At 40.8% G+C, this 12,184-nt stretch overlaps 1 protein-coding gene across 2 annotated transcripts in view; it reads left to right on the forward strand.

Annotated features, from left to right (window-relative positions):
- The window catches only part of TNIK (TRAF2 and NCK interacting kinase), a 391,768-nt gene that overhangs the window by 39,528 nt on the left and 340,056 nt on the right, over positions 1 to 12,184 (forward strand). Inside the window, exon 1 of one of the 2 annotated variants that reach the window (XM_065943140.1) lies at positions 1,393 to 1,485. The exons of the other annotated variant lie outside the window; for it this stretch is intronic. Within the exon in view, the coding sequence (XP_065799212.1) occupies positions 1,399 to 1,485 (87 nt within the window). The 5' untranslated portion in view covers positions 1,393 to 1,398. Of the gene's footprint in view, positions 1 to 1,392; positions 1,486 to 12,184 lie in introns of those variants that run through there. 2 annotated transcript variants of the gene reach the window in all.

Here is a 12,184-nt window from a genome sequence, read left to right on the forward strand (position 1 = left end):
AACTCTAATTAGCTGTCTATTTTTTTTTCCCTGGGATTTTCTTAACCCAGTTTCCACATCCATGCTGCACACGCTTTCCTCTCTACCCATCTCGGGGTTCATCAGCTGCTGTTTCATGTTGGACTCTGGCTACTTAAATTTGGTGAGCCGAGAAGGAACTTGATGTTGTCTTGCCTTCTCAACAGGGTAGAACTGCAGTCCTTTTAGGACTGTAAAAACAGTTATTTGGGCTGTCTTGCCTTAATTGAATCTGCAGGGCAAGGGCAAACTCAAGTGTCCTCAAGGTGGTATAAGATTTCAGAAGAAGTCACTCAGCAAATTTGCAATAGACTATTATATAACCAAACAAGCCAAGCAAAAAAAGCTACCTACTTGGTTGCAGTTATCAGGAGTGGGGAAGACAAAGGATTCAGAGAAGCAGTTCCCACAGGGCTTACTAGTCATCGAAAACTAAAAACTCCTCACCATGTCCTTTGTGTGTTCTTGTAGGGCTTAGAATGCCAGAGATATTCATTAACGAGTCACTGGTGGGGATAAGCTTTGGTGTAATTGCTCAGTTGGCCTTTCTAGGAGTTACTTCTTGCTTGCTTGACTTTAATGAGCAGTTTTATATACAGATACATTCTCTAGTACCGGTAGTATCGATTTCTAGATCTAATTTAAAATAACCCCAAGTATTCCCGCTCACTTCAGTGACTATTCACAACAGGAATTCAAACACAAGTTTGCATTGCTAATGTTCTGAAAATCTGTTTGTCCAGTACTAATTATGCTTTCATTTCCACTTGAAAGACTAGCAGAAGAGCAGCAAAGTCTTAACAACAATCAAAATTTGAAATTAAACCTATTACACCTTCATGAAAAATACTAATAGTATTTTTTTTTTTTTATCCAGAAGACATGAAAACACTTGCAATAAATATGTAAATGTGATGAGTGTCAGTGATTAGAGCCAACTCTTTTACTTCTCTTTCTAATAGCTTGCCCAGCCTTGGAGATTGGCTATGGAATGAAAACACTGTAAATAGCTAACTCACATAGTTGACCAATGCCTCTTTTTATTTCCCAATGCTGAGATTATAGATGACCCAAGGGTGCAGGCACTTACGTGTGCAGAGGTCTGACCCACTGGAGCTCACGCTGTCGTCAGCCCTTTGTTTGTGATGGAGACTCCCCAAGACTATCTGAGGGTAGTGTGTTAATGCTAGCTTCAGTTCTGTTAGAAGTGGGATCTGTACCTCCTTGCCTTTGAATTTGAGTGGGTTTGATGAGTGCTTTGGCATGCACAATATGGCAGAAGTGATTCTGTGTCGCTTTTCTGGGCAAAGGCTTTAGGAGGTTGCAGCCTCTACTTCCTGTGTGTTGGAAGACTCACTGCATGTAAGACCTGAAGCTGCCATGCTGGAAGGAAGCTCAGGATACTTGTTTGGAGAGGTGGTGTGGAGAAGAGATGCCAATCAACCATCTCAGCAAGGTGCCAGACATGTGAGTAAAGAGTCTTCAGATGATTCCAGCTTTGGCTAGGAAGTAAAAGCTCCTAGAACCATAAAAAGATGTTCTTTTAAGCCAGTAAGTTTTGAGGGGTTAGTTATCCAACATTAGATAACCTGAACAGGGACACATTTTATTTTTTACTTTCAGAGAAGAAAAGATGCTTTTGATGGTCTAGAATTGAGTATTTCTGTTTCTATATTCAGATGTGGGAACCTCTTTAGACTGATGTTATCAGGGTTCTTTTGAATTTACTAGAGGACCAAAGAACCCTGTATAAATTGCTGCTCCTTATCTGGATTCTATTTTCTTTTTGCTTAACTTCACCTTACTTGTTTGTGCAAAGTTGTGGTGAATATAAATTTCCACTCCTCTGTCAAAATATTCATGCAAAGCTAGAGTTGCACTGGCCAGAAGAAACAGTGGAATAGCTAGGAAGAACCTAGAAATTGGCAGAAAGGAGAGAGTAAAAATCATTAAAAATTCTGCTTGTACTGAAAAATGAGAGAGAGAGAGAGAAAACTCCAGAAGTTTTGGTTTTGATTTATTTTAACATTTGGCATGAATGAAAAGACAATTCAAAGTGACTCGGTTCCTCTGAAACCCCATGTGGTGTGTGTGGTATCTAGGGGACCAGAAGATAAGGTCCTGTCCTAAGATTTGTCTGTGTCCTTCCAGTTCGTCATCTTCTCAATTGTATGGGTAATGAGAGTTGTGGAAACTTCTGTTTGCTCTTTTTATATTTTCAACAGCTTGAAGACCATATATATCTAAAGTTTACATGTGGCCTTTCTATGAATGAGTCAGTCAGTGAAAATACATATAAGTAAAAATCCGCCTGCAGTGTGCGAGACCTGGGTTGGGAAGATCCCCTGGAGAAGGGAAAGGCTACCCACTCTAGTTTTTTGGCCTGGAAAATTCCATGGACTGTATAGTCCATGGGTTCGCAAAGAGTCGGACACCACTGAGTGACTTTCACTTTCAAAATAGTGTTAGTGCCTTTCAGATTTCATGTTTCACTTTTTTTTTTCCTCCACTCATAGGTGACAGTAGATTGAAGTCTTGTTTTTTTACAGATAGAGAAAGTGCAGAGCACTTCACTAGGTGTTGAGGATTCTAAGGCAAGTTTCACTCCAGGGGAATTGCTTTTGTTTTTGACTCTTGTTTTGTTTGTTTGTTTTTAATCCCACTATCTGTTTTCCAAATAGCCGACTTCTTTTTGATGTTGGTGCAGGGATAAGCGAGTATCAAGTTGCTTACTGCTAATATTTGTCTTTAGTGTTTCAAATTCAGGTTTTCTCCAATTTTACTCCAGAGTATGAGCACAGAAATAAAAGCATTAATTAAAAGCACAAAATGCAAATAGAGATAGCTACAGAGCACAGTTTAGTCCCCCTTGGGGGACACTAATCTATATCAACATGGAGCAGTAAACAGTACGGTAGAGAAAAATGGCCTAGAAGATGCTCCTTACTCTTGTTCCGTGAAATTCAACTGTGTGGGAGATGTATTGATTGGTGCTAATAACAGTATTTCCTAATATTTGTGTATTGATTTAAAGCTTTCACATACGTTAGCCTGTGTCAGTTTGTAGTTGAGGAAAGTGAAATTTAAAGATGTTTTGTTGGATGGTCTGGGACTCAGCCAGAGGGGAGGGAAGAGGGGTGGAAGAGGCCTGATAAGTGTTCTGTGTCTGGTGGATACTAGAATCCTTAACATGTCACTTCACTTAATTATCAGAACAACCCACTGAGGTAGGTACTGTTAACTGCTGTTCTCATCTGGCCATCAAAGGATCCAGGGATCAGGAATATGAACACAACTGAGGCAGCTTATGAGTCCAGAGCCTGGGTTTGATCCAGATCTGTCTGCTTTCTGGTGTCTTTCATCCCAAGAGCGGAAAATCTCTCTCGGGACACTTCGAGGCAGAATGAGTCTGACACCCCTTTCCCCAATCCCCACTACTGTAAAGGCTTTCCTGGGTCCCTGACCTTGTTGAAGCCTCCCTTTATGGCTAAATGAGCCCCTGTGGTCCTCTTCCTTCCTTGAATCTAAAGCTTTCCTTATTAAATAAGGTGAGAAAGTTAGGGCTTCCTTAAATAAATGATCGTGTTTTGCAGAATTTCTCAAATTGAGTTGGGGAAAAACCCCTAATATATGCTTTTAGTTATCTACATAGACTTTTCTCTCTGTCTTCTATTTAATGAAGAAATAGAATTTGTATCAGGGACAAAATATAAACATAATTGAAAGATGTTATGTTTACTCTGTCCTTTTTTCACTTTTTTAAGAAGAAGCTGCCACCCAAATGACTTTAAATGGAAACTGTATCTTACTGTGATTCTGATCATACTGTTAGGATTTTCCTCCTCATCTTTAACCTTTTCTGAACATTGTTTTATGGGAATGAGGACTTAAGGGTGTCACTCACTGCAGCTTGTGAAAGCTGACTTGGAATGGTGGTTACTGAAGGGCTTGGAGACAGGAAGCAGTTGTGAGGCGCCTGAGCTGCTCCTTTCTGGATGGTTAGGTGATCCTGCTTATGCTCACATGAGCCTGGTGAGATAGGTGGGTGTGGCTCGCCGCTCTGAGATGCTCCTGTGCATCACATACTGGGAGGGAGAGGCTGGCGTTTCAGTGTGCACACTTAAGGAAGCTGGGGCCATAGCAAGAACCACACAGTGCTCGTTAAATTAAAGTTAAAAACATGAAACCTTTCGATGTTTCTGTTTCCTTGGAAAATGGAAATAAAATCTCTGCTCTTCTGCTAAACGGCATTTAATGAGTGCTGATTCGCAGAGGGCAGCTGCTGCTCCCTGCCTGCCTTCTCCCTCCTGACAACTGTGAGAACAGGGGCTGGGGGAGTCTCTGCCTCCCAGATGGTTGAAGATGCTATGAACCCAGTAAAAATGACTGTTTTCTATGATTGGTGGCCAATTGTCCCCCTAACTGCACTCCATTAAAAACTAGAGAAAATGCACCAAAGCAACAAGGCAATTTCCATTTTACAACTGAAAGAGTTTCTAAATTTGGAACAGATAGCTGTGGAAAATTAGTAGAGCCTTGGCGGTGCTCAAGGTCATCTGATGGATGCTTGCTTTCTTTTTATGACATTTCCTGCCGAGGTGGCCATCACCCCCGTGCCCACCTTACCCCCTTTCGTCCTCTGTCCACTGTAGGGAGCACCCTAGTTCTCTCTGAATTCTTTCTCCCACTTTCTTCAGCTCATCAGCTACTTTTCCTTTCCCCCTTTCACCCACTAAACCCCAGAGGAAACCCCTTCCCCCAGTTCCCAGGTCCCAGGCCTCCTGGCCTTTCCCCTGTCCCCTCCTGCAGGGACCCATCCTGTCCTCTTTTACTCCCCCCCCATTTCTGTCCCCTCTACTGTGAGTGACTGGGAGGCTTCCTTCACTCCCATTCTGCCCCTCTGCCCAGCTTTGCTCTGGATGAAGTGTCATGGGATCTGTTACGATCCTTGTCAGCAGTCACTGTGCTATCCAACATGCTCATTATAGACTCAGTGAACTGAGGAATATCGCACTTCTGGATGCCTGTTTTCTGTCTGTAAAATAGGGGTGTAGTCACTTACTCTGAGCAGTTAATTGGTGGGAATTAAAAAAAAAATTATTTTTTTTGGCTGAGATGGGCCTTAGTTGCGTCATGTGGGGTCTTTGTTGTAGTGCATGAACTCTGGTTTGGGCAAACGGGCTTAGTTGCTCTGTGGCACGTGAGACCTTAGTTCCCTGACCAGGAGTCGAACCCAGGTCCCCTGCTTTACAAGGCAGATTCCTAACCACTGGACCACCAGGGAAGTCCTGGTGGGATGTTTTCTAGAGAGTCTTTGGAGTGTGACTGTTCTGTGTGGAATGTCTGCTGCATGTCTCAGAGCTCTGGGCTCTTCTCACTCCCTGACTCTCTGAGATGTTGTTTCAGATCCCTGCCAGGCATTAGCCCTGGCTTCTCTGACTTCTGTCATCTAGGGAGGCGGTATAATGGAATAGCTTTAAGGTTCTGCCCTTAAGGGCTGTGTGCTAGCAATGGGGACCACTACTGAACTACAAGCAAATGGATGCTGTGTTTTTCTTCTAGGTCGTCTTCGGTCATCCATCATTGAATACCTAATTATTAACTCAGTTGTGTGCTTGAGGTCCTGGCATTATAGACCCCGATATACTTGTCAGTCTATATTGTAGCATCAGACATAACTTATCTATAAAGTTTAGGTCACACATAGTTTTACTAATGGCTGTATTTTCTCTAGGCCTTTCTATTCTTAGCGCTGTAGAACTGAGGTTCATCTGAAGAGTTAGACACATGATTTCTTTGGCTATCGCTCAGGGTTTTCCTTAAATTCTTATTTGCCCTCAACCTGGCCTGTTTTTTAAAGCATGAGCATGACTCTTATGGTGTTCTACTAAACTAGTTCTATTTGACTGTGAATTTTTATTTTAAGTAGTGTTTCCTAGCAGGATATCATACTCTTACTTCTGGAGATTAAATTTGGTTTAAAAAAAATAAGAGTTTGGGGATGCTCTGTATAAACTGTGGAGGAGAAATCTACCAGGCTTCTGCATTGTTTATAAGGCATGGCCAACATTACCTGCTATATGGAGTAGGATAGAGCCTGCTTCTCTATTTCTATTTTGAAGTTGTTTGAATTAATTGGATCTATTTTCTCTAGACTGCTCTTTTACTCAGTGATATCTCTAAATTAGTGTTGTCATCTTTTACCAAATTGGTATTTGGGAGTACCTTATAGATTTACTTGTTTAGTCTTTTCAGGATATACACTGATAAACTAAGATTAATAATTTGACAGAGGATTGGGTTATGAGATTGTGTACTGTGAGATCACTTTTACAAATCAGCAGAAAAGTTCTATGAAGGATGCTAATTTACATGTTATTTACAAAGCTGAAGAGAACATCTCTTTGTCTAAAGCATTCCACCCACCAGTTTTCCATGTGATTTATCTCTTTTTTCAAAGTTTATTTTTTAATTTGATAGATTTTAAGTTTTTCCTGCAGTTACACTGTCTGCATTCAAATTCCCACACTTACCAATGTGTAACCTTTAAGACATTGCTTACCCCCTTCTGTCTCTTTCCTCATCTGTAAAATGGAGTAATGACTCTGCCTACCTCTACTAACCTGTGTGGGTTTATAAAGTCAGCTTTATTGATTAATTGTACCATTCTGGGACCATTATGGGCTTCCCTGGTGGCTCAGCTGTAAAGAGTCCGCCTTGCTGATGCTGGAGACCCAGGTTTGATCCCAAGGACCATGATATACGACTTAACGGTTTAAAAAGGAGATACTGGGTTTCAGATTTCTAATTGTGTTAAAGGTTTGAATTGAGCTAATATGTTATCGGCTCAGCATAGAGGAAATACTGTCTAGAGCAACAATAATGATTGTAGCTGAGAAGAGAAACTGCCAGCCTGGCAACCAAAACGTCCTGGTTTCTCCCCAAATTCTGTCAGTCGTGTACTTGGAGGCATCACTTAACTGCTCCGAGTCTTGGACTCCCTGTCTGTGAAAATGGAAAAACTAGTATTTTCCTTGCCAAACTTAGGGGACTTGAGAATTAATATGGTCAGTGAGAGAATATTTGTGAACTGTCTTTAAAAAAATAAATAAACTATGCACCTGCAGTTGTGAAGTAGCTTTGACTGAAGACTGGCAGGAATTCGAGATTCCTCAGATTTTCTTTAGCTCATTAAAAAAAAGAAAAAAAACTGAAGACACAAACTATCTTTAGTAACAGCCAAACATGTGTGAGATCAGATTGTTCATGATTTCTTAACGAATGTGTTATGAAGATTCATTAAGTTAATGAACTGATGAAAATTAGTTGCAGTGATAGGAAGCAAAGTTGGCACGTTTTCATTTTTATTCTTTTTGTTTACTCCTTACAGTGGTTCTCACAGGCTTTTGGAACTGTGGCATTGGGGGGAGAAGAGAAGTTTTGGTTGTCAAAATGAATGGGGCATCAAAATGGCATTTGGTGGGCAGTGGCCAAGAATGCTAACCTCTATGCAATGAGCAGGGCCATCCAGATTAACAAAGAATTGCCCTGCTCAAGATTCTAATAGTGTCTCCATCAAAAATAACTTGTTTCCTGATTTCTGTTTCTTGACATAGGTCCTCCAAGTGACCTTTTAAGATGGTACCCAGCCAGTGCCACTTTACAGAAAGCAAGTGGCTGTACTTCATGTTTTAATTAATTGGAAATGCTTCTCCTATGTCTCTCATCTACGCTGATTTCATTTTCACGGATGTAGTCGTGTCCTGGCATCTTTTTACCTTTGAGTTTGTAGATGTGTGAGGTATGGAAGTCAGGTATAGGTCCACAATTGTTGCTGCGAAAAACAAAACTGAGTAAAGCCGTTGTTCTAGCAACATCTTTTTTTTTTTTTTAAATTTTTAGAATATACTTTCTTTTAATTTATTTTTCAGTAGGTAATACATTGCCATGATTCAAAAATTAAAACCACATTAAAGGTATACTTTAAAAAGTCTCATTCCTATTCTAGTCCTACTCCATTGCCTTCATGCACCTCCTATAAGCGGCTATTTTTATTAGTTTCTTATTGTGCTTCCTTGTTTCTTTTTCTTTCTTTCTTTCTTTGTGAACCATTTTTAAAGTCTTGGTTGAATTTGGTACAAAATTGCTTCTGTTTTATGTGTTGCTTTTCTGGCCTCAAGGCATGCAGGATCTTAGCTCCCTACCAGGGATAGACTCCTCACCCCCTATACTGGAAGGCAAAGTCTTAACCACTGGACTGCCAGGAAGTCCCTCCATTGTTTCCTTTATTTGAGCAAATGTGAATACATAATTTACCTCTCTTTCTGATGCAAAACTCTTATCTACCCGTGGCTGGGCTGATTCACGTCAATGTATGGCGAAAACCACTACAATGTTGTAAAGTAATTAGCCTCCAATTAAAATAAATTAATTATTAAAAAAAACACAACTCTTGTCTGTTTGTTTCCTTAGTTTCTTCTGTACTCATCCCTGGTGTTCTCTGCATTCTTGCTCTTGGAAGAATTGCCCTTTCACAGTGCATTTAGCTACAGCAGGCGTTCAGCTCTTTCATCTGCTTGGAGTCATTTCTTTTGGAGCCTTGAATCACCTCCAGCCTGGACGGCCTGTTGCCCTGCCATCCTGGACTTTCCTATCATCTTCATCCTTTGCTCCCCTCTCTTTGATCTCCTTTCCTAGATTCCATGTCTGCTCTTTCTTAGTTTACTTCCTTATTTTCAAGGAGTACATCTTTCAGGAGCTTTCAGAGGAAGGATGGAAAATTTTAGACGTCGTGAATTTCAGTATTTCTTTATGAGTGTTGTCGTGATTTCTGGATAGTTTTGCTTGGTAAAGAGGTCTAGGTTGGAGGCTCTGCTTTATTTGTAGATGTGTGATTATTTGTGTGCGCTCAGTCGCTTCAGTCATGTAGCCCGCCAGGCTCCTCAGTCCATGGGACTCTCCAGGCAGGAATACTGGAGTGCGTAGCCATGCTGTCCTCCAGGGGATTTACCAGACCCAGGGATCGAACCCCGAATTGCAGTGGGATTCCTTACCTGCTAAGTCATCAGAGGAAGCTCACTGAGCACATCCTTTGATTGTAGTATTTTGCCTCTCCTACTAGGAATTGATTGCTTTTTGAGCCTGAAAGAAGGATACTTTAAATCAGGTGGTTAAGTATTGCTGTAAGGATGCCATTGTAGACATTGTTCATTGTATTACTGTCAGCTTATGATGGACAGGGAGGCCTGGCGTGCTGCGATTCATGGGATTGCAAGGAATCGGACACGACTGAACGACTGAACTGAACTGAACTGCTTGGAAGGAAAGTTATGACCAACCTAGACAACATATTAAAAAGTAGACATTACTTTGCCAACAAAGGTCCATCTAGTCAAGGCTATGGTTTTTCCAGTGGTCATGTATGGATGTGAAAGTTGGACTATAAAGAAAGCTGAGCGCTGAATGAATTGATGCTTTTGAACTGTGGTGTTGGAGAAGACTCTTGAGAGTCCCTTGGACTGCCAGGAGATCCTACCAGTCCATCCTAAAAGAGCTCAGTCCTGGGTGTTCATTGGAAGGACTGATGTTGAAGCTGAAACTTCAATCCTTTGGCCACCTCATGTGAAGAACTGACTCATTGGAAAAGACCCTGATGCTGGGAAAGATTGAAGGCAGGAGGAGAAGGGGACGACAGAGGATGAGATGGTTGGTTGGCATCACTGACTCAATGGACATGGGTTTGGGTGAACTCCGGGAGTTGGTGATGGACAGAGAGGCCTGCTGTGCTGCAGTTCATGGGGTCACAAAGAGTTGGACACGACTGAGCGACTGAACTGAACTGAACTGATGGAGGAAAAAAGTGTGTGTGCTTCAGTAACAGTAATACCAATGTTTCCTCTTAGTTTTGGAAACCATTAATTATTCTGCTGATCCTGTTTTCCTCTTGGCATTCACTGCCAGGTGATTCACAACCAAATTTGAGAGTCAGTGCTAGAATCAAGAAAAGGGACTTGTTTGCATGTCCATTCACTTCCATTGGGTGCCAAATAAATTTTCCCCTTCCCTTTAGTTCTCTCTCTTTTTTTTTCCTTTAGTTCTCTTTTGACTGATTGCCTCTCTTTCTTTTCTATATTTTGGTCTGTGATGTCTTTGCCAACCTCCACAAATTCTTTTCAAATGATGTGGGGTCAGTAATAATGGAACACATAGTGTCAGAATGTCTTACCTTAAGACAGCCTCACATGAGCTTTCTAAAGAAGAGAGTTATTTTCTGTTCTTTTCTTTAAAAAGTCTTTTTACTGCCATATTTATAGTAAAAATGGTATCAGTTATTTTTAGTCATTATCCCAATAATGCTCAGCCACCAACTATTCAAAAGTATGAATGGAAACCTATAGAAATATGTGGTCATAACATCTCTTGTTTGGGGGATTTGGCACCCCACATAGCTTGTGAATTTCCCTTTTAACTGAACAGTAATTGCTGATTTAGACTTCACTAGTCCCAAAGAAACAGAGATCACTTGTTTGGGCTCCAGAAATAAATAACAGCAACAGTAGCCACAATGACAGTATACCAGCTAATTTATTGAGCTCTTATTGATATTTTGCATAAGACACTGGACTACATTTAATTGCATTACTTGATTCTTCCAACTGCCCTATGAAGTTGATGTTAAATTGCTTCTTTGCTCTTTTATGCTCTTTTATTTCTCTAGAAGCTCCCACATTTATATTCATCTGATCATGTGCTTCTCATTGGTCTCTGCACTGCTGAGAACTTAAAATACTCAGCCTGGCCTCTCTAAAGATGGTGGTTTAACAGGTCTTGTGGGGTCCAGGTGTCCCGGGGTTGTAGTATCTTCTCAGGAGTTTCTGATGAGCTTCCTGGATAAGAATCACTGGACCGAGCTCCCCACGATGAAATGCCTCTTTTGTCTGACAGAGATCCTTATCCGGGCTTTGGTTCTTAACCCCTCCTTTTGTTCTTCTAGGTTTAGACCTGCCCTACTATCATTCCTTTCTGTCCTGAATTTTATATTCTTCACTATAACTTTAAACAGAGTTTGGATTCTTCACTTGGCCCTTTAGTGATTCTTCTGTCAGTCCCAGTCAAGCCCTTAAAGAATAGTGTAACTTTTTTACCCTATGTGGTTCTGACTTTGGTCCTACCTAAATCACTCTGGCAAAGAACTTCAGTGCTCACTAGAAGCCAGATCCGGGGGGCACTTTTGGGATCTGTCCCATCACGGCTTCTTTGAGGCATGTGATGCTCAGAAGACTTTCTTGCTTTTCCATCCACTCCTGGCTCTCCTAATCTCTTGACCAATCTCCTTCATTTTTAGTGTTTATAAAAAATAAATTTTTTTTCAGGAAGATTAAGAATAAAATGGCAGTTTATTTATAGAACAGAATAAATAGTCATAAAGAATCAGACATGACTTAGTGACTGAACAACAACAACAAAAACACTATAAAACAAGATAGTGGAAGAGTATTGTTGGGTAGGGATGGTCTTTTCAGCAGGGATCTGAATCTAGCATTTCTTAGGAAAATGAAATATGTCAGGGGCTGAATCTGGCACGATTTCTTAAAATCCCTATAAATCAAATTCAGAAAACTTAAAAGTTTTAGGTTTTTGGTTTAATCATAGGATGACAAGAGAATTGTGGGTCCAGAGTGTGGTTTCCACAATTCAAGAAAACCAGCCAGTCCCTAGATCATTTCTGATTCTGATAAGCTTACTGGAAGCCAAGTCAGGTCTAGGGGACCCTGTGTGCATATTCTTGGGAGAGCTTTACCACCTATGTGTTCTGGGGCCCTGACAGTGAACCTGTTTCCTAGAAACCTCCTGGGTAGTTAATCTGCAGCCCAGAGAAGGACACCCTACAGTTCTCACTCTTCGATTCCTTATGCTTTGACTTTGTTGTTGCTGTTCCTTCCTTCTCCCCTCCATATAAAAGTAAAGTTTGCTTTGTGTAGAAAACTTAGAAAACATTCAACAAAACGATGGAGAGTAAAATAAATTTTATTATCACCCATGATTCCATCACTCAGATATAGACATTGCTAAACATTTTGGTATATTTCCTTCCATTATTCTTATTTATTCTAATACTCAAGTACATGTTTTTATCAATTAAATTTAGGTCAAACTCTATATAATG

The sequence above is a fragment of the Muntiacus reevesi genome, chromosome 8, assembly GCF_963930625.1.
Source record: "Muntiacus reevesi chromosome 8, mMunRee1.1, whole genome shotgun sequence".
NCBI classification, from domain to species: domain Eukaryota; kingdom Metazoa; phylum Chordata; class Mammalia; order Artiodactyla; family Cervidae; genus Muntiacus; species Muntiacus reevesi.